Genomic DNA, 23,105 nt, shown 5'->3' with positions numbered 1-23,105 from the left:
AATCCTACCCTCTGGTTTGCTGACAATAGGCAGTTTGGTGTTAGGGGCCAACTTTGTGATGAGGGGGCAGATAATAGATCAAAGAGAGGCCCAGAGGAGGAGCCTGCTGGGGCTGGGATGCTCAGGGATGGCCTGTGTAGGTGACCTCAGGTGCTGAATTGGATAGGATTAGGACAGTCAGGGAAGAGATTGAAAATCATTTGAAGTCAAGAGCACCTCATAAAGCAATTGAGGTTAAAACCCAGCTGAGGGGCCAAAATGAGAACAAGGCTAGATTGGCTGGGGAGTTTTCTATCAAGAAGCAGCTGAGTCCTGGTCAGTGTGGCTCAGTTGGTTGAGTGTTGTCCAGTGCACTGATAGGTTACCGGTTTGATTCCCCGTCAGAGCACATGCCCGGGTTGCGGGCTCAATCTCCAGTAGGGAGTGCGCAAAAGGCAACTAATCGATGTTTCTCTCTCTCTCTCTCTCTCTCCCTTCCTCTCTCTCTAAAATCAATAAAAACATTTTCTTAAAAAAAGAAGCAGTTCTGCCATGGCCAGGTAGCTCAGTTGGTTTAGAGAGTTGGTTTCGGGCTCGATCCCCATTCAGGGCACATACAAGAATCAACCAATGAATGCATAAATAAGCGCAACAACAAACCAATGTCTCTTTGTTTGTTTTCTCTCTCTCTCCCTTCCTCTTTCTCTCTAAAAATAAACAGATAGACAGATAAGTAGTTGGATGAGCTTGAAAGATGGAGTGAGGTGGGACTATGAAAGACCTTGAGTTTTATACTAAGAACCTTATCGAAGGGGACATTGTGGGGTTTTTTTGTTTGTTTGTTTTTGTTTTTGTAAGGAAAAGTGACCTGGTGAACTTTGTGGCTTAGAAAATTAACATGGTAGGTAGATATTTTGAGATAAGATGGTTATTGTAGTAAATCTGACAATAAGGTGTTGAGGACTGGGCTGGAGGGTGGGAAGGGGTGTAAGTGAAAATAGAAAAAAGGAGCACATTTAAGAGGCATTTAAAAGATAACTGGAAAATACTTGAACTTGGCATCTGTTTGGAAAAACAGGGGAGAATCAAAGAGGATGATGAAAACTGTACCCTACTTGCCGGGTTTCATATTGCTTACGCATCTATCTCTCCATCACACACATTTATTGAGTACCTACTATGGGTGTAGTGCTTGGCTGGGCACCAGGGAAATAAGCATCATGAACATGTTCTTGACCTTATTAATAACCACAACTAAAATAAAATCACAGCTAACACGTGTTCAAAGCACCCTATGTCCCAGGTGCTTTTTTAAAGCCCTTTATTTGGATTCTCTCATTTAAACTTCATGATGATCTTTTGATGTAGGAACTTTCATAGTTCCCATTTCACAGATGAGGAAGCGGAGATACGATGCATTTAAGGAACTTGTCAAAGCTTCCATTTCACAGCCTGTTAAATGGCAGAGTCAGAATCTGAATCTGAGTATTCTATCTCCAGAACCTGTGCTTAAAGGAGGACGTAGGCACGGAGTTTGAGAGGACTCAAGCTGTCACTCAGTCAGTGGTAACCTGCTCTGAGTGTCAGTGCTCTGCACTTTCTCAGGGTTTCGTTTCGTATGTGAAGCTGTAAGGACCTTCCTCTGGTGTTGCTTGTCTATATTCTCAGGGCAGGCATTGGCAAGAGGCCACTCAAGGAGTCATGGACACAGGAAGGAACGGGGCTCCAGGCAGGAGAATTCTCAGTATCATGTCCCAGGTTGGAGATGACACTGAAGAAAGCATAGATGAAGCCCAAGTTATACTGTTTGTGACTGGAAGGGTTGGATTCTGCCAAAAGTACATCACCCTACCAGGGGTGGGCAAACTTTTTGACTCGAGGGCCACAGTGGGTTCTTAAACTGGACCGGAGGGCCGGAACAAAAGCATGGATGGAGTGTTTGTGTGAACTAATATAAATTCAAAGTAAAGGAGCGGAGGGGAGAGCAAGAGAACCCTTGGCTCTTTTGGCTCCAGGGGCCTGATAGAACAGCCGAACGGGCCGGATCCAGCCCGCGGGCCATAGTTTGCCCACGGCTGCGTCATTCTTAAAGATACAAAGCAGCTCGAATACCTCTATTGTGATAATCTGAGGTTCTATGTCTTCATAAGTGATCTTCACTTTCTTAGCGGCCTCTTTCGCATGAGCATAGGTATCAGCAGCCATGGTACAGACGATCTGACCCACGCAAATAACCTGCAGAAAAGTCACATGTTGGATGTAATTAGTTGAAACATAGAATCACTAAAAAGGATTTACTGTTCCCAGGTTCTTACATTTACCCCCTGGGTTCTTGTGAACACAAGAAAGGTTCCTTCCTGTCTATGAGAACGCATTTAAAACAGTGGCTTGAGTGGGACTTAGGGGGTTCAAAATTGGATGCAGAACTTGATTATGTCTGGCCTAGGACCGTCTTCAGCTGCATTCCCCACTGTTCCGAAATCACGCACGGGGATCCAGCCGTCCTGAAATTCCTGAAGTTCTCTTGGTTCTCTTAATGGCCGATGCTTCTGGGACTTGTATGAATTTTTAGATATTGCTTCTGGGACTTGTATGAATTTTTTTTTAGAAATCTTCCTTGAGAGTGCTTATGGTTTTTATGAGAATCTCAAAGGAGTCCCCAATTCAAAATGAGGTGGAGTCCTTGGTTCTCTGAAAGTCTTTGTGACATGGCATTTTCCACAAAGTATTTGAATCCTAAGCCACATACAAATCACACACCTCGTTCTGTGCATAGAGAATCTCTCCCTTATGATTATTATCTCCCGGAACATCCTCTGCTGTTATCACATCAACAACACCGGGAAGTGCCAGGGCTTCTGAAACATCAATTGCTCTAGGAGAGAACGTGTAAAAGTACACATGAAAGTTGCAAGGGTAAGTTCAGGGTACACTATACTAGTACATGACTCCGCCAACACTGGGAAAAAGTGCAATGGACTTCATAACTACATCATGGGCAATTCTCTTCGTTGGTATTCTGACTCCTGGCCATACACTTTTTCATAACTATGCTTTAAAAATGAATGATTCCCATCCAGAAGAGGAAATACTTTTAATTGACTTACATATACAGTAAGCTCTCAGTTTAAGTATAAAATTATAAGTGCATTTCAGTAACTTTTATAAGGACAGCTTTTATTTCCTTACATGATCTTTGCATGCGCTCTGGTGCTGGTAACTACCGCCAGAAAGAGTTCTTGGGCGACGGGGGGCATGTCATCAACATACACGGCTTCCCCAGTGGCATGTTTAATGGCTGACTGGTGCATCATGGGGTGGCCGACTGGATCTTGAGGAGGTTGGTGAGGATTCACACACTGTTCATGAAAAAAGCCTGTTATTTTATTGCCAGACATTCTCATGCACTGCAAATTGGGTCTGTTATATTTGGATTACTTACAAGTCAAGAAAAACTACGGGCAACTGGGTATCTCTAGCTATGGGTCAGAGTTAATATCCATTGAGTGTTATGGTAAGGGATATATTCTTGGTTACAGGCTCTAACCATCTCCGCGCGCCCCCCCACCCCCGCCACACACAAGATGACATTGTTCCTGCCCTCAAGGATTCTACAACCTTGCTGAGGAATCAGAACACATACATTAAAATAATGTGATCAATTTCATAGAATAATAAAGAATAATTTACACAGCTAATATGGTGTAAGGCAAGCATGTCAAACTCGTGAACTGCAGGCCACATGTGGCCCACAAGAATATTTTTGCGGCCCAGATAATATAACAGTATGTAAGATATGTTTTAATAAAAATTTTGTAACTTAATTTTTATAATATCCTGTTATACATAATTATTAATGACGAACTACAACGTTTGCTAATGACTGATTACTATAATTGTGTTGCATTCATTTCCCTTACATGCAGGTGCACCATTTCTCTCCACTAATACTAGCGGCGAATATTTTAGCAGCTGATTGCCACGTCATTAGTCTTGGACTGACTTGTTTGGTGTGCACAACAGGAAATATTTCGCTTTCAGAGAACAAGAAAAATAGGTTTATTTGCATTATGCTTATTAATTTGCAGTTATTCAGTGTCTGGTAAGTTAATATTCAAGAAAAAATATTAATTTTTATTAAAATGTTCTATTATTTTATGTTAACGATTACTCATTTATTTCAGCCCTTTGTATGCAGTGTGTCTCTATCGAAATAAACTTACGTTTCCATGAAAATTGAAGCTTTTGTTTGTTTGCGGCCCATATAAACTTATAAACCTTGTTTATGTGGCCCGTGTTAGCCTTTGAGTTTGATATGCTTGGTGTAAGGAAAACAGTTTCCTGGGAGATTCAAGGTGGCTCTAATTAAGCAGGGAGGACTTTCTAGAAGCAGTAAATGTTGAGTGATGTTTTAAAAAAAAGGACCAACAGTGGCCAAGAAAAGGAGGAAGTTTTAAGTAAGATAGCTGGAAATAGTGAAGAAGAGAGATTCAAAATCAAATTCCTTGTGTAGTCTTGAGTCAAAACATAAAAGCTAAAAACATAAAAGTAAGTTGTGTGTGGGTGACAATGGGTCACATCAGCTGGTTTCAGTAGACTTTGTCTTTACATGTAACACAAAAAATGGCTATTGAAAAGGGGGAAATACATGTGTAATGCATACATCTGAATGAATAACCCTATTAGAAAACAGAAACCCTACCCACCAACCTGGAACATCTGAAGTCCTTGGGGTGTTCCTATGGGGAAATTGTCTAGAGCACTCATGAAATTTTCTGGGATATCAGGAAACTTCTGGGGATCCTAAAAATAAGATTATTTGACATTTAATTTTACAATCTGAGTGACTAGCTTGGAAAAACATGTAGAAATATTTCAGATATTAGATGCCAGTTCTGTGGGGAGAACCCTGAGCTTCAAGTTCCCTAGACTGTCAGCAGTTATTTGAAGAATAACTACATCTACTTATGTGAATGTTATTTCCAGGAAGTGAAGATTTCCCTTCATGACCAGGTCTCCTTTTTGAACGAGTGGAAGTACGTATATACTTTTAAATGGATCTGTGCTTTCAAATCCAAGCCAGCCTCCTGAAACAACTGAGGGACTAGGCAAAGATGACTTGTGAGTTATCTACAAGGATGTCCAATTACAGACTATTTGTGCTAGTGAAGAAACTAGAATTAAACTAAACTCCCAAAAACAAGGACATGGCTACACAAATTATGGTATATCTATAAGATACAATATTCTACAATCATTAAAAATAATTTCATAGAAGTGTACTTATTGACACTGAAAAATGGTCATGTAACACAATTAAGTGAAAAAAAATTGTGTACAGCATGATCCCATTTTTTCAATTTAAAAATATAAAAGTGTGTATTCATATGTTAATTGTAGGATTACTGGATTAGAGTTGATTTTTTAAAATTTTGCTTCTCTGCATTTTGAATTCTTCTAAAATGATAGAATATGTAACATAATAAAACATGTAATATTTAGAGACTATATGATAATATGTAATAGATATAAAATAAAATATATATTTAGTAGGTTATATGCAATAATATATTAGATATATACTGAAGATATTATGTAACACACTAGAGGCCTGGTGCACAAAATTCATGCGTGGGTACGGTACGGTTCCTAGGCCTGCTCTGCAATCTTCCCTCACTGCCACACACTCCCAGTTCCCCATTCGCCATCAGCTGATCGGAGCCTGCCGATGGGGGTGAGGAGGGGCGGGGGGAGTACTAAAGAGATTGGCCGTTCCTGCCCGCTTGCCAGCTCTGCCCATGCTGCAGGTTGCCGTTTGTGTTTGGGGCAACTGGCGGAGGCCTTGGCCTGGCGTCACCCACGTCCCCCACCACCCACCCCCAGTTCCCCGTTTGTCATCGGGTGATCAGAGCCTGCTGGCCGGCCAGGGAAAGGGACCGAGAGGTGGTCAGTGCGCCTCATAGTGACTGGTCGAGCAGTCTTTCTGGTCGTTCCGCTGTTAGGGTCAATTTGCATATTACCCTTTTATTATATAGGATAATAGGATATATAATAAAACATAATAGAACTATAATACTAATAATAAATAATGTTAATAAAATAATAAAAAGGGCTAGCTGAACTAAGAGAGTAAAATTCTCAGGCATAAAAAAAATGTGGGTATAGTAATTTATCTGCCATTTTTGAGTCAGTTCATGAGTTATTAAGAGGACAGTTATGGGCCATATTTTGAGAAACTGCTATGGAAGTCATTTCAAACTAGGCTAGAAAAGAAAAAACATAGTTAATAAAAAATTAGAAACAATCTAAATGTCTAAAAATAAGGAATAGACCAAATGATGTGACATCTTTCCATAAACATGACATGCAAACTTATGTCATAATGTCACTGAAAAATATTTAATGACATTGAGAGAAGTTTAGATTACAAACTGAAATAAGCAACCAGTTCTATGTGACATATATACATACACATCTATAAAGAAGGTTTTAGGAGGATACATACCAAAATATTAATAGTGGTTATCTATGGTGATAGGATTACAAATGATTTTTTCCTCTTTTCTGGCTTATTCACATTTTCTAAATATTAAAGTTGGATTATTAATTTTTTTTTTCTTAAAATAAGGAAAGATGTTATGATTTACTTACTGAAGGTTTTTTTGTGACTGAAGGTCAACTTGCATGCATATTAGTATTAGTTATACAAATTATAGGGCAAATAGAATACCAAGATTATCCCCTTCTCAGCCCAATAGTGAAGGAGAACAGAAGGAGAGGAACAAAGAAGGGCGAGGAGGGCCCCATACTCAGTACCCTTGATGGATATCAAAACCAGGCAGGGGGAGAAACCAAGATGGCGGCATAGGTAAACACCTAAACTGCTGCCTCGCACAACAATTTCAAAACTACAACTAAAAGACAGAACGGACACCATCCAGAACCACAGGAAAGCTGGCTGAGTGAAAATTCTACAACTAGAAGGAGAGAGAAAAGCTCACAGAGAATTGGAGGTACGGCAAAGGGGCTTTGTGTGTGCAGAGAGGAAGGGCGGCTGAGAGCCTGGCTGACTTTCTCTGGCGGAAGGGGGAAGGAAGCCTCCGACCGCACTGAACCCCAGTTCTGACTGCACTGAACCCCAGTTCCGGGCGAACCCCTGGGGACCCACGCTCTTACGGGGGGAGTCTGGACTCTCGGGCGGAGACTCGAGCTGGGAAAGGCAGAAGTCTGAAGGCGCACACGGGCCAGTGTGCACTAAGGCTGCGGAGGTTGCCACAGGCTTTCCCTAGTGGAAGGGAGTCAGAGGATCCTGACTGCACTGAGCCCCAGTTCTGACTGCAGTGAACCCCAGTTCCAGGCGAGCCCCTGGGGACCCACGCTCTTGTGGGGGGAGTCTGGACTCTCGGGCGGAGACTCGGGAGCCGGGGAAGGTGGAGGACTGAAAGTGCGCACGCGCGTGTGCGCCAGTGCGCACAAAGGCTGCGGAGGTTGCCACAGGCTTTCCCTAGTGGAAGGGAGTCAGAGGCTCCTGACGGCACTGAACCCCAGTTCTGACTGCAGTGAACCCCAGTTCCAGGAGAGCCCCTGGGGACCCACGCTCTTGTGGGGGGAGTCTGGACTCTCAGGCGGAGACTCGAGCTGGGGAAGGCGGAGGACTGAAAGCGCACATGCGTGCAAGGGCAAGGCTGACAGGAAGCCAAGACTGAGACTCCACCCCATCCAAGCTGAGCACAGAGGCTATTACAATTTGGCAAGTCTAATCCTATAAGGCTGTCTCCAGCACCGAACTTCTCCCAGCATAGACACAGCTGATCCTTACAGCCAACTGGCCCGGAGGTCACTTCTTCCCAGTGATACCAACAACAATAAAGACTTAATTACAACAAGGCTGTACACACAGTCCACAAAAGGGTACACCAAGAGTGTCCACCTCAGGTTAACTGGGGAAGCAGACCCACTGGGCCATATTGGAAACCTAGCACAAATATCTACCTTACCAACTCAGGGAATCAGTGAAAATGCGGGCTCAAAGAATCAGATCAGAAACAAAAGAAATGGAGGAAAACAAACGACTGGATATAGAATTCAAAACCACGGTTATAAGACTTTTTAAGAATATCCTAGAAAAGGCCGATAAATATAACGAGACCCTCGAAGATATGAAAAAGGACCAACTAGAAATTAAACATACACTGACTGAAATAAAAAATATTATACAGAGACCCAGAAACAGAATAGAGGAACACAAGAATCAAGTCAAAGAATTGAAATACAAAGAAGCAAAAAACACTCAACCGAAAAAGCAAAAAGCAAAAAAAAAAATCCAAAAAGTTGAAGATAATGTAAGAAGACTCTGGGACAACTTCAAGTGTACCAACATCAGAATTATGGGGGTGCCAGAAGAAGAGAGAGAGAAAGATACTGAAAACCTATTTGAAGAAATAATGACCGAAAACTTCCCCCACCTGGTGAAAGAAATAGACTTACAAGTCCAGGAAGCCCACAGAACCCCAAACAAAAGGAATCCAAAGAGGACCACACCAAGACACATCATAATTAAAATGCCAAGAGCAAAAGACAAAGAGAGAATATTAAAAGCAGCAAGAGAAAAACAGTTAATTACCTACAAGGGAGCACCCATACGACTGTCAGCTGACTTCTCAACAGAAACTATGCAGGCCAGACGGGAGTGGCAAGAAATTTTCAATGTGATGAATAGCAAGAACCTACAACCAAGATTACTCTACCCAGCAAAGCTATCATTCAGAATTGAAGGGCAGATAAAGAGCTTCACAGATAAGAAAAAGCTGAAGGAGTTCATCACCACCAAACCAGTATTATATGAAATGCTGAAAGGTATTCTTAAAGAAGAGGAAGAAGAAAAAAGTAAAGAGAAAAATTATGAACAACAAATACATATCTATCAACAAGCGAACCTAAAAATCAAGTGAATTAAAAACCTGAGGAACAGAATAATCTGGTGAATATAATAGAATCAGGGGCATAGAAAGGGAGTGGACTGATAATTCTCAGGGGGAAAGGGGTATGGGGGGTTCATGAAGAGAATGGACAAAAATCATACACCTATGGATGAGGACAGTGGGGGGGAGGTAAGGGCAGAAGGTGGGGTGGGAAATGGGTGGAGGGGAGCTATGGGGGGAAAAAGGAGAAATAATTGTAATAATCTGAATAAAGATTTATTTAAAAATAAATAAATAAATAAAAAGTAAAAAAAAAAAAAACAAAAAAAAAAACCAGGCAGGGAAAGCCCTTTCATGTGCAGACTCCCACTCAGAATGTCAAAGGACCCAGAGACTCAGAGAAGTCATTTACCATTTCATTCAGTCCTCGCCTCACTTTGAGGTAGAATTTGAAGAGTAAGCTGATGATGAGGGTTCGCTTATATTCTACCATGCCACCCTTAGCTCCTGGCGGAATGTAAATCTCATCCAGGACCAACCGGCACGCATCGCTCAGCATTTGGTCATCCCATTGCCTAGTAGGAAAGAATGCAAATATTTCACAGAAGAGGCAAAGATGCACTAAACTGATAGAACAAGGGAAGATGGAGAGCAATCTGTATCCATCTTTGAAGTCAACACAAAATGTCCTTAAATATTTCATCTGCTACATGTAGAATCTGATGCAGTGAGAGAAACATCAATGTGAGGGAGAAACATCAATCTTTGCCTCCTGAATGTGCCCCGACTGGGGATCAAACCCATAACTTAGGTATGTACCCTGTCCGGGAATTGAGCCACAACCTTTTGGTGTATGGGATGACGCTTCAACCAACCAAGCCACCCAGCCAGAGTGTGACAGGAATTTTTAAGATCTACTCTCTTAACAACTTTTAAATACATAATACAGTATTATTAACTACTAGAGGCCCAGTGCATGAATTCCTGGGGTCCCTCGTCCTGGCCTGTGGGATCAGGCTGAAACCAGCTCTCCGACTTCCCCTGAGGGATCCCAGATTGCGAGAGGGTGCAGGCCAGGCAGAGGGACCACACGGGTGCACGATAGGGGCCAGAGAGGGACTTGGGAGGTTGGCCAGCTGGGTGGGGACTGCAAGAGGGCTCTAGGATATGTCTGGCCCATCTCACTCAGTCCCAATCATCCAGACCCCAGCAGCAAGCTAACCTACCAGTCAGAGCGTCTGCCTCCTGGTGGTCAGTGCACATCATAGAGAGTAGTTGAGCAGCCTTAGCATATCATTAGAATATTATGCTTTGATTGGTTGAATGGATGACCAGACAACCAGACACTTAGCATATTAGGCTTTTAATATATAGGATAGGCACTATGCTATACACTAAATTCCCATGAATTATTCATTTTATAGCTGGAAGTTTGTACTTTTTACCCCCTTCTTCCATTTGTGCCCTCCTTCCCCCCACCCCCCACCCCACCAGGTGCAACCATCAATCTGTTCTCTGTATTGAGAGTGATGAGAGAAAGGCCATTTAACCTTTTGGAATATTTCATCTTCTTTATGTGGTTTAAAGAAATTTTTAGATATCTTAGGACACAATATTAGAAATGTTTACTTACTTTCTAAGTTAAGTAAAAGTGAAAATTTGAAGGTTATACCTACTTTTATTAATTTGTGCAGTAATCTTATTACAGAAACGACAATAAAAGAATTACTGTACCTTGAAATATGTTGGTTTGGGGTGACTTTCATTTGTTATCCTTTTTTTTTGCAGCAATTAAATTTTTAAAACAAATATATAGCTATATTTTATAATCAGAAAAAAAATCTCTAACTGCTATTTTCATTAAAATATTAAAATAGGAAGGCCTGGGTTCTATGTTCCAGATGTGCTGTGACCTACCTCCCGATGAGCTGCTTGCAGGTTTGGTTTGCAGAGACTACAGTGGGGCCAACACGCCCATAGAATATTTTAAGGTCCTTGATTGTGTCTGTGCCATCTTCAAACTTCACACTCATCCCGGCATTGACAATGGCAAAGGCATTCTCCTGGCGTTGGGCTAGCCGCAGTCCCGACACAAAGTGCCACTGGCGGGATAAGGACACATATGTAATACCTTACTCAATAAAGAAAAAATAAATAGAAACACTCAGAAAGGTTCATGCTTGTCTCTACTGTGTGACAAACAAGGCACTTGGGTGATTATTAATAATAAAAAGGACCCTGGGAATGGACTGGAATTTTCACTGTTATTAACTCTAGTGCTGACGGTATGTGAGCACTGGCCAGTGTGTTTTACATATGTTAATATTTAATCCTCACAGTAGCTGTACTCATTTCCAATTTACTGATGAGAAAACTGAGAGGTTAAGTAACTTACACAAGGTCACACAGTAAGTGGCAGAGCTGGGGTTCAAACCCAAGCCGTCTGGCTTCAGAATCTATGCTAATCTACTTTCAACTCCAAATCACCGCTCTTGGTTTCGGGCAAATGACTTAAACTGGGTCTTAATTTTCTTTAAAATGAGAAGGTTGGGTTTGATCAGATGGTGCCTCAAGGGATGAGGGGGAGGATTAAGAGGTGAAGTGTCTCTCAGAGCAAGGTAAACTCTTAATCAAAGAGTTTGTGCATGTTCTAGCAGACAACCCCCTCAAAAGACTTTCAAGCAAGGTAAACTCTTAATGAAAGAGAGTTTACCTTGCTTGAAAGTCTTTTGAGGGGGTTGTCTGCTAGAACATGCACAAACTCTTTGATGAAGCAATAGATATGGGGCTCCAGCTCCCATCCAGTCTCATTTCATGGGGTTCCTCCAGCTGCCATTCACCCCAACCCCCATCCTCATGCTGTTCTCCCACCTGGAATGACCAGCCCCTTCTCTCCACTGACCTATGCTTTCCTTCCCTTTTAAACAACACCAGGGGAGGGCTCTCCCCATCACAGGAACCCCTCCAGCTTTTTGTCCACTCATTTCCTGTTTCCTATCTCAAGTCCTTTCTCTGAGATTTAGAGATCTTGGAAGACAGGACACTGTGTTTTATACATCGGCGTGGTATTCCCTGGATGTAGACCCATGCCTGGCTTTAAATTTTATTTAAAGCATTTGGTTAAAAAATGTTGGTTGACTTGGAAGTACTTTATGATAATGAACTTTCAGTTCACCAGGAACTTATGGGAGGTGATATTGGTGATAGTTTGCCTCAGTCTTGGCTAAAATGTGTACTTATCTGAAACAAAAAAAATTCAGCTGCTCACACAAAAGGCACTCCTTTTCGCAGAGAGAAGGCCCACAGAAATGTTTTTCTTTTAATTTCTTTAAAAAACAAAAGAGAAAATGAATACAATAGCAATGAATATATAACACTGGGTTATATTCATCTTTGTAATAACACTAGAGGCCTGATGCACGAAATTCGTGCAAGAGTAGGCCTTCCTTCCCCCGGCAGCCAGCACTGGCTTCCCTTGCAGCCCCAGCTTCATCCGGGAGGTTGTCTGGAAGGTCATCTGGTCTAATTAGCATATTATGCTTTTATTATATAGGATGATCATTGGTTTTATTTTATTTTTTATGAACAAAGAAACCCAGAAAGGCAAAAATGCCTAAGGTCCACAAAAGCCCAAGATGGGCCTGATAAGAAAGCAAATGAAATGGTCATTGAGAATCTGGCCCTTCCTGAGTGGAGCCCAATCGTCTCCCTGCAGCTGCTGGTTGGAAAAGGAGATGGCACCATCCCCGGGAGTCTGTCTGTGGCTCCTGCACAGGGTTCAGGGTGAGCAGGGTGCCTCTGGGTGGGCAGCGGGTCAGGAGTCCTTACCCGTGTAGAGTGGGGAATATAAACAGATAACACAATCTCTTCCGACTTAAGGTCCGCTTCAGGCAATCTCTCAAGGAAATGGCCGTCTAAAGGAATCTGCCGTTCTCCTTCTATAAGAGAAATGACCTTGATTAGAATATATGTGTCCAATTGGAGAATATCCAGCCAGGGGCAGAGGTGATGTATCGGGTGAAAAGAGAGAGTGTGCAGGCTGGGGACCAGACGATGTGGGTTCTAGCTCCAGGTTCCATACTGTGTCACCTTAGGCAAGTCACAGAACCTTTGGAGCTTCTGGCTCCTCATCGTCGGAATGAAAGGGTTGCACCAGATAAGCTGAAAAGACTATATGGAAACAACCCGGTTTCACAAGTGGGAAATGGGTAGAATGTATTTCATGTATGGGAAACCTGAGGTCCCGAGGTCTGGAGAGGTTAGATGACCTGTCCAAAGTGCTCGAGGTGGGACTAGTGGCAAGGTGGGGTGCCTCAGATATAGCTTCTTTTCTTTAAGCAGTTTGCCCTGCTTTCTTATTTGATCCACCATATTTTTTAAATGTGATTTTAATCAAAGAAAGGGTTACAACAATAGTTCTATGAATAATATGCATTGCTTTTATTTCCTTAAGTACAATCTTTTCCCTTGGCAAGGATTAAACTGGTTGTGAATAAAGAGAGAAGTAATGAGTCATGTGCCCCACAAAGTTGATTTCATTTAAAATGAAAAGTCCTAGAAGAAAAATTCCACCGTCATGAAACTCTGAAATTGAATATGCCATAAAACTTGAGATGTACCTCAGACATTTTTTGATATCTGCTTTTGGACTGTGCATGAATGTGACCAAACAGCTAAGAAAAATTATCTGGTGCAGTAACTTATCTATGAGATATAGAATATCTAGAGAACAGGATAATTGATCTCAGCTTCATCCTTATGTTTGAGGGAATGTAGCTATCACCTATATGTATTTGGTAAGTCAAAGTTGGATATGCTTGGGTTCCCACGTCATAGTTCATGGAAGGAGCTACCTGACAGTGATAATTATAAAACAGAATGCTTAAATGTTGGTCTCTTACCTTTAGATATCAGATTGATGGTAGCATTTCCTGCTGCTAAAATTGGATTTAGGTCAGAAAAATTCGGCCTGCTCACCACATGTCCTCCTAAAGTCTAAATAAATAAAGGTGACATTATTATTATTATTTTTTTAGTTACACTTAGCTATTTAACAGATAAGCCATTATGCATGCAGGGATCTTGTGTTAGCTTTTAATTTTCTTCTTTGCTTCATAGAAAGATCTGGCAGAGCTTTGGGACAGTGAAGTAGATTCGGGCAACATACGGGGCAAGATTCCCACCCCTGACTCCATTCAAACTCATTGCCTGAGAAAATATTCCTTTCCCATGTGTTACGAGGAGACAGCTCTCTTTGGGAACTGAGCCTAGAGTGAGCGTTCTGTAACACAGGGGAAGGTGGAGGAAACTAAAGAACCGGGAAATGGACTCATTTTCTAAATGTGTGCGGTGCTGCTGTGCAATAGAGTTCTTCCCTCTCGCCCAAACCATCAGTAATGAGGACATCTGAAGGGAGCTGAGGAGGCAAGATGATGAGAGGAAAACATGGTCCAGAAAAAGAAATAGAAGATGCCTATGGTGAAAACATATGGCGGATTTTGAGAATCAACAGAAATGGAGCCAGAGACAACTAGGAAAAATGTGCCCCCCTCCCAGCCCCACTGAACTACTCACCATGTGTGAAATGGGTAGTGATTTGAACCAATTTTCTCTTAAATCTTAGATAACAAGGAAACCTTGTAAGCTAGATAACTGGGGGATGTCCAAGAATTGACATTTGGGATACCCATGTTTGGAAACTGACCTCATTGCAAAGCTCTATGAGGAGAACCATCCATAAAAGAGTATTTCAGAAAGGCAGGCTCTTGTTTACTAAACCTTGGATAAGACACCTTTCACAGACTGTTAGAACCAGGCAGGATTATAGAGACAGTCCATTGGGTTGAACCTTAGTTTTTATTTTTAATTTCAGAGAGGAAGGGACAGAGAGAGAGAGATAGAAACATCAATGATGAAAAAGAATCATTGATCAGCTGCCTTCTGCATGCCTCCTACTGGGGATCAAGCCCGAAATCTGGGCATGTGCTCTGACCAGGAACTGAACTGTGACCTCCTGGTTCATAGGTTGGCACTCAACCACTGAGCCACGCCGGCTGTGCTTAATTTTTACAATGGAGAAACAGTGGCTTAAAGTGGTTTCTCCAGGATCATGCCACTCACAGGTGACAGGCCGAGATTAGAATTTGGGCACCTTCAGATTCCAGGAGCATAATCTTGTTATATAATATGCCGCTTCTCACTGTGGGCACACACATGCACACAATGTGACCCTTCTCACTGTGGGCACACACACACACATGCTCACACACGCACACACACACACTCACACTCATGTTGCAGAGATTTATTCAACACTGACTGGTTGGGTTTCCTCTTCAGAGTAATGTTTGCTCAACTGAACAGAACTGCTTGGCTGTCTGTACCTATGGCTTATTTCCTATGATACTGGAGAACGTACCGCCATACTCCGGATCTGGACTCCGGCAAGTGTCCTCAGATGCGTCAGGAGGGCACGGAAGGTCTCAGTCTTCTCCTTTGGATGCTCCGAAACAATAAAACGTAAGGCATCCTTCAGCTGGGCGAGGCTGTAGCCCGCACCGATGGTCACCCCTGAAAGTAAACCACTGGCAGGAAACCTTAAAGTAAAGAGATACCTGGGCTGCATGGAAGCCACCGTTCAAATAGATCTTCTCTTTTCACGTTGACTTAGAATGACATAAACCGAAGATCAAGATTATTTCTGGCAATCTGCATTATTCCCAAATATTGGGTACCAAATTCTTTTTCTCAGTCATGAATACAGTCATATATGCCATATACGCTAATATATGTCCATCACAGATATTTGAAATTTATTAGTTTATTTCCAATTTAGTGTTTTCCGGAATGTATTGATCAAATATAAAATTTGCAGCCAAGACTTCATAAGATTTTTAAAAGCTCAGTAAGCCCAAGTGGGAATTGACCTGCACGTTCGCGTTGCCCACTTGTCTTCCTTCCAGATCCTTTGCTTCCTACTGTTCCCTTATCAGAACGAGAATAGACACCCATCTGTGCCTCGGGCTGGTTTCATGCAGGTGAACTCACAGGGCATGCTTTGAGTAGTGATGCCATCTGGTTTAGGTGTTCTTAAGGGGGCAATACTGCACCCAAGGGGGTGAAAAACCTTTTTCTTTTTATGTATAAAGCTCTGGTAGACATCTATACTAATAAAAGGGTAATATGCTAATTAGACCGGGAGACCTTCCGGGAGACCTTCCAGACATCCTTCCGGAAAAAGCCATGGTGGCGGGGCTGGAGCAGAGGTGGTTAGGAGTGATCAGGCCAGGAGGGGAGGGCAGTTGGGGGGTAATCAGGCAGACAGGGGGGGCAGTTGGGGGTGAGCAGGCTAGCAGGGGGGGCAATTGGGGGCAATCAGGCTGGCAAGGGGGGCAGTTGGGGGCGAGAAGGCCAGCAGGAAGGGGGCAGTTGGGGGCAAGGAGGCTGGCAGACAGAGTGGTTAGGGGCGATCAGGCAGGCAAGCAGGTGAGCAGTTAGGAGCCAGCAGTCCCAAATTGCGAGAGGGATGTCCGACTGCCAGTTTAGGCCCAATCGGGCCTAAACCGGCAGTCAGACATCCCCCGAGGGGTCCCAGATTGGAGAGGATATAGGCCGGGCTGAGGGACACCCCCCCTCGTGCACGAATTTCATGCACCAGGCCTCTAGTACTGTACATAAAAAGATACATTGTCTCTCTGTGGTTTTAGATTTCATGGAGGGATGATTAGAGAAAAAATTTTTATTGCCCCTTTGAGAGGCAGCAATAAAGAGACTGAGAAACATTGGTTTCAATTCTGCAGGCTCTACCTCCCCAACCCTTGCACCTCCCCCCTCACAAAGTACTTCCACAACTTTCCTTCCCACCCTCTCCTCTACCAGCCTGGTTCCCCCCTGATCCACCTCTTCCTGGGAGTGTAAAAGGTGAAAAGAATTAATGGACAGACTGACTTCATATTAGCAGGTCAGAAGGGAAGCAGTCAATTTTTCATTTGATTGCTGTTTACTCACTGGGGAGAACCCTATTTTACGTAGCATTTTTAGCTCCTATAACGTGTTCTCCATTCAGATGCTGAGTTTCCGTAATGGATGGTGGGATATGTTTCTCAGACAGCCTTATTTGGTGCAGCATGTAGAAGGAGTACTTGACTAAGAGTAAGAAGAGATGGGATTTAGTCCTGACTTAACCAAGTGATAGCTGTGCGAAGTTGGGAAGTTACTTCAGCCCTTTAACTCTACAAATCCTTTAGGAGAACAGAGATGCCAAGGTTACCTGCTATGTATACCCCCCAGGGTTGTTGTGAGGATAAAGAGAAACGAGATATGAAAGCACTTGTTAAATTGTGAAAAGAATGTAAAATAAATAAGGTTATTGTTCACAGCTAAACGTTCAAATTTTGTAGTCCAGATTGTGTGTGTGTATGTGTGTGTGTGAATATGTGTGGGTGTAGATGAGCCTTAAACAAATTTGTGAATCAGAAAGTAATGTCTAGTGGGCTCAGTTGGTTAGAGCATTATCCCGTACAACAACAGGTTGTGGGTTCGAATCCTGGTCAGGGCACATAGCTGAGTTTTGGGTTAGATCCCCTGTCCGGGCATGTGTTTCTCTCTCTCTCTCTCTCTCAAAAATAAATAAAAACAGCCCGGCAGTGTGGCTCAGATGTTGAGTGTCAATCTATGAACCAGGAGATCAAGGTTTGATTCGCATGCTCGGGTTGCAGGCTCGATCTCCAGTAGGGGGCATGCAGGAGGCAGCTAATTAATGATCCTGTCTCACTGATGTTTCTATATCTCCCTCTCCCTTTCTCTCTCTGAAATCAATAAAAACATATAAAAATATTTAACAAATAAAATAAAAACATATCCTTGTGTGAGGAAAAAAAAGAAAATAAGAATGTCTAGCAAGATGCTTTCCTACCGGCCAGCCAATGTCTTAAGTCTTCTTATTCAGTCAGTCTTCCCATACCTGGCTGAACTACGTGGCATCTTCCCGCCATTACGGCTCCTATGACAATGCAGTCCTCAGTGACACAGCTGAGTGGAGTGGGTTAGTTTGAAAAAGCTCACAGAAACACAGAGTAGATGCTCAATAAACATTTCTGAATGAATAAATGAGGTCAGATATTCTATGAAGTGCTCAAATCAGCCCATTGTATATAATGAACAGTCCACCAACCGCCAATCATTACATCTTATTTGAAAAAGAAGGTGCATACCATTGTCTGTGCTGTCCACAAAATACAGTTCTGGAAGCCCAAATGGAGATATGAAAACTGGATGGAATTCATCTTTGAATTTAATGCCGGGGCCTTAAGGAGAAAAGCATTTAAAGCAATCAGGCAAGGAAGTCAATGGGTGCTACTAGATGTTGCTTACAGATAATCAAGAGGGAAAATGGTGGCAAAAATGACATTTGCAAAAGAAAGCAACAAAGCATTCTAAAAGCAGAGGCATCCATTAGTAAAGATGAACTGCATTTATGAGGAGTTTAAAGAGACACGGGTGTTTGGGTTACCTCAAGAACATACTTTAAAACACCCACCCACTGTGGTGTTCCCCATGACAAGGGGGGCCTTGGGGTAATTGGCTTTCAGCTCCAGGAGGTCATTGAGGGCCACAGCGGTCATCCAGGTGGTCCTTTCCCCTTGAAACATCAGCCTTCTCTTACTTGGATCTTCCGCCATCCTCTGCAGAGAAGCAAAGCCCACAGAAGTTCAGGTGAGGCTGCTGGGCGGCATGCCGTGAGGATATACACTGCTCTGGGTGTCCAAACGGCCCGCTGGCCATTTTAGTTTTCTGATGAGACCTAACTTCTAGGGAACAGGAAAGGGTGGCTTTGTTTGAGACTAGATTTGTAAGTTTTGTGTGGGCACCATTGCATTAAACATCAGAATAGGTGTCTGCCCGTCAATGCCTACATATAGAGTAGAGCAGATGTTGTTTCGAAGTAAGTGTGTGAAGAGGAGGCCGCATGGTATGGTGAGTATCTAAAGGGCCTGGCTTCTGTCCCAAGAGTGACTCAGAGGGGCCTCATCTTTGGGATTAGGTGTTTTTTTTTAGGATAAAAATAGCTTATAGGCAAAGTTACCCTTGAAAAAATCCCTTAAATCATCCAACAGGTATAGTATATGTGGATGTTTTTATAACTCTGTATTTATACACATGTGTATCTACATCAACATGTATGCATATAGTCACAAAATACTAGGCGTATCCAAGTTCTCACACTCTGAAGGGTGTGCAGGGACTGAGACTCTGAGAAGCCAGTAGAATCATATCCCTCATCTCATACTCTCTCCAGGGTATAGTCACGGAATAGAATGACGGGCCTATCGCACTGTTTATATTATCTCTCTCTCTCTCCCACCTGAGGTGAAATCACAGAGGTTAATTGTAAGAATAATTTAATTCCATCATAATAAGTATCATTTGAATCTTACTTTACCAGTTGTACAAAATGCCTTAAACGTATCTCACAGAGTAGCTGTGTGACATTGGGTACATAACCTACCAGCTCTGAGCTCAGACCCTTCAATGGAGGGGGTGGGACCAAAACACCTCTGAGGTCCTGGCAGCCCCATGCCTCCGTCTAAACTATCTGCTTCAAATTATTTACAATGGAGCTGAACAAGTTCCTGAGAAGGGGTTATTATAGTGGGCACAATTCCAACTTCTAATGTCTAAAGCTCGGTAATGCCACAAATTACCGGATAATACAGAAGGCTTATACCACATTAGGTTATGAAATAACAAAAGTAAAGTGTCTTACTATCAGTTCAGGAGGGAATATAGGTTCCTGGGATGGATCCAAGGGCTGGAATTCGTCTTCATTATACAGTTTGGTACATATCTCGACAAAACAAAATAAATACAAGTGGAACTTCAGAGTTACTGGGAGATGCACAGGAGTCTCTAACTGTGGGACTTCAGAGTTAGGGCCTGACCCCTGACACCTCAGACACAAAAGCTGGGTGCCAGAGCCCAGGGTGTCCCCAGTAGGATTCTCCCCACCTTCAGAGGACCGTGACTGAGCCCCTGGCAGCTTTACTGAGCTCCGGGCTGGCTCTTTGGGTGTCAGGAATTGGGTTTTAAGCTTCTGTGCTGGGTCTTGAGTGGTATTTGCAGATACCTATTTGCCATGAGCATAAAGAGGCACCACTGCTTACGTCGCCTGATTGGGGGTGAGGGGGTGTGTAAACCCAGATTAGCACAGAAAGTTGCAATGCTTCTGACGGAGGACAGCCTTTTGTGGTGACTGGCCTCACGAAAGTCAGGGGCCTGCCCATTTGGGGGACTTTTGAAGACTGTTTATGCCCTGAATTTACTGAAAAGAGTAGAAAATGTGAATACATTTGGATCTACATGGGTATTTTTCCAGTCAAACCCAACTGCAGCAGAACATCAATACTTACTTTTTCCTGTCCATTCTCAAAAGACCTTTCTTCTTGATCCATGCAACATTTTCCCGATCCTTTCATCTGACAGACAGTTGATGCCTTCGGAAGGAATGCAGTTTAAAACAAAATCATTGGTTGATACTTTAAATTCTAACCTGAGTACCAGGCCCCACAGGAGGAGGTCATACAGTGTGTCCTTGTCTCAAGGACTCGGTAATGGGCTGGGGTGGGGAACAAGGTGTTCAATCACTGAACAGCTAGAGAAATGGCAGGAACATGCACCACGCTCATGGTAGGGTCTTGTTAATGGTCTCTCTCGAGTCTCGGGGGAGGATGAAGAGAGTTAGAGGAATGCTTGGTCAGCAGTTAAGGTTTCCCACTAAAAGCGAGGTAAATGGAGTGTAGTTGTAAGGTGGTAACTTAAAACAAAACAAAACAAACGGCTCTTTTTCCGTGTAAGGGTCAGACAGCGTGGATCTTTAATGAAGGTGTGGGAAGGCAGACTGCCTTGAAGACCTGCTACATACATATCTAAAGAAACTGAAAACCCAAGTTTATTTGCATGTTAGCATAGCTATTCTGATTATTTGGATAATTTAAGTCCCAGACCATTTGACCTTAATTTTCAGGACCTTTCGTGCAGAACCAAAGGAGTGTTTTGGGCCGGAGTCCACTGGTCAGGGACTGCAACTCGCAGGTGGATCATTTCATTCCTGTCTGCCCTTGTCATGTACAGACAGGGCCTACGTCTATGGCCGTTACAGGCCACTAGTGTGACTTCATACATGGAGACAAGGAGACCTGGGTTCTAGCTCCTGCTTTAGCACATACTAGCTGGGTTGAGTTTGTTAAATTAGGAAAATAAAACACGTTCCAAAGAGGTTTGTTAGATTAAATATATGGTAGGTATGCACAGTTTTTGACACTAGGAAGAGTGAAAGTGGTGGCTTATATTTTTACTCAAGTCTCGAGGGAAGTCATTTCCTGCAGAGTTGAGAAGGGATTTGGATTTTGTGACAACGCTATGCACAATAAAGGAACTAACTGTAAATGTCTGAATGTGGGGACCCAGAGTGAGTGAGACAACAATACCTATCATTATATAGATTTCACCTCCCGGAAAATAATTCCATAGTATTGGGTTGAATCATGAAGTTGTTGTTTTCATGGGTCAAAAATGGTGGAATATTGGCAATTCATATTTAAATAGTATTTTACTCAGGATTTAAAATAAACTAGCCTGTAGTTTGTAAAAGCTTTTTGAATTCTTCATTACTGGCCTAAAAATAGTTTCTTTAAAAAAAATTTAGAATTTGGAATTAACTTGTATACCTTGAGTTATTTTGGTCAATCAAAATTACATATAATTAATTTTTTTGCCACAAAAAATGGGTGCTGGAAAAACACCTGAGACCTTGTCTGTCGAAAGTATGTCTCCTCTTTAGGATCATAGGATACTGTGCTGTCCAGTTACTGCAGCTCCATGCACTCATTCCCATCATGTCTTTCCAGGCTTATTCTTCTTAAGCCTCCTCTGAGTCTTCCCTTCCTGCTCGCTAATTCTCTTTCACACATGTTCCTTCAAAGCTTATAGACATGGCATAGAGGATATACTGAGCTTTTAATAATTTTGCTTTTCAATAGATGCAAACTCTATTGAAGAAAATGAAATATAGATTAAGAAACAATTAAATCGGTTGAAAAAATTTCTGTACATATTCTTTATTTTAGCTTACCACGCAGAAAGTATTTCCACTTTCTATAATTGGTCGGTATCCAGTACAGCGACACAAATTACCTGATTGAGAAGAGATCAATTTTTAGCAAATGATATAGAAATATATTGCATATTTGTGTTTCATGTTTTCAGTGGCAAGTTTTAATAGTAATTAAATTATTATTTTTTTCTTTTTTTTTTTTTTTTGCTTCCCAAACCAGCAAAATTGCTCTTTGGAGCAGAGATGTTCTTCAGAAATAGATCTTGTACCAGACTTTACAACATAGTCTCATAGTGGTCGCTAGGTGAATTACAGGCATAGAATCTGGGAGGAAATACTCCATTGCTATAAGACTGTGTATATTAAAAAAAAAAAAAAAAGAAAAAAAAAAGCAAGAAAAATCACAATATATCTGATTTTTCAAAACTCTATATACTTCATTAGTGTGGGTTATTTCATTGAACAAAGATTACCTATTATTCAAATCTATTCAGGTTTAGTTAAAATTATAATTGAAACCATAGGCCAAAGTTTTAGTACTTAGTGAGAAACTGAGAAATTTTGAGTAAAGAAGTTGTTGAGAGACAAGGAAAACTATTACAGGATATTTCCATATCAGTTAGCATAAAATTTATGTTGAATTTTTATTTTGTTTTAGTCTACATCTTTTCATCATAAAACTGAATTTCTGTCTAGGTCTTTTTATTGAAAGGGACCAAGAGCTTTCTTATAATATTCAGAGATTTGCTCCTACAGCTTTCTCCTAAGAACTAGTGACCAGTTACTTTGAAACTAGGTATGTTTGTTACAGAAGACTACATTTGATAACATGACATGCTCTCTTTTTTTTGTAGAAAATTGTGTTTGTTCACTTAAACTTGACAGCTATTTGTTATAGAAAATTGAATTCATGCCCTAACCAGTTTGGCTCAGTGGATAGAACGTCGGCCTGTGGACTAAAGGGTCCCAGGTTCGATTCCGGTCAAGGGCATGTACCTTGGTTGCAGTCAAATGCCCAGTAGGGAGTGTGCAGGAGGCAGCTGATCAATGTTTCTCTCTCACCGATGTTTCTGACTCTCTATCCCTCTCCCTTC

General features: G+C 42.1%; 1 protein-coding gene across 1 annotated transcript in view; it reads right to left on the bottom strand.

The window, feature by feature from the left end:
• The window catches only part of LOC308248554 (aldehyde oxidase 4-like), a gene marked incomplete at both ends in the record, with an annotated part of 76,749 nt that overhangs the window by 31,227 nt on the left and 22,417 nt on the right, over window positions 1–23,105 (bottom strand). The window contains 14 exons of the mRNA XM_080668670.1: window positions 2,092–2,214; window positions 2,740–2,854; window positions 3,169–3,338; window positions 4,690–4,782; window positions 9,313–9,475; window positions 10,818–11,002; window positions 12,729–12,838; window positions 13,802–13,895; window positions 15,319–15,470; window positions 18,113–18,205; window positions 18,439–18,583; window positions 19,666–19,746; window positions 20,309–20,392; window positions 22,030–22,091. Of these exons, the coding sequence (XP_080524796.1) occupies window positions 2,092–2,214; window positions 2,740–2,854; window positions 3,169–3,338; window positions 4,690–4,782; window positions 9,313–9,475; window positions 10,818–11,002; window positions 12,729–12,838; window positions 13,802–13,895; window positions 15,319–15,470; window positions 18,113–18,205; window positions 18,439–18,583; window positions 19,666–19,746; window positions 20,309–20,392; window positions 22,030–22,091 (1,670 nt within the window). The remainder of the gene's footprint in view (window positions 1–2,091; window positions 2,215–2,739; window positions 2,855–3,168; window positions 3,339–4,689; window positions 4,783–9,312; window positions 9,476–10,817; window positions 11,003–12,728; window positions 12,839–13,801; window positions 13,896–15,318; window positions 15,471–18,112; window positions 18,206–18,438; window positions 18,584–19,665; window positions 19,747–20,308; window positions 20,393–22,029; window positions 22,092–23,105) is intronic.

This window comes from Plecotus auritus, assembly GCF_963455305.1.
Source record: "Plecotus auritus genome assembly, chromosome: 5".
Classification (NCBI taxonomy): Eukaryota; Metazoa; Chordata; class Mammalia; order Chiroptera; family Vespertilionidae; genus Plecotus; species Plecotus auritus.
Note: the sequence above shows the minus strand (reverse complement) of the source record. Positions and strands in the feature narration are given on the sequence as shown.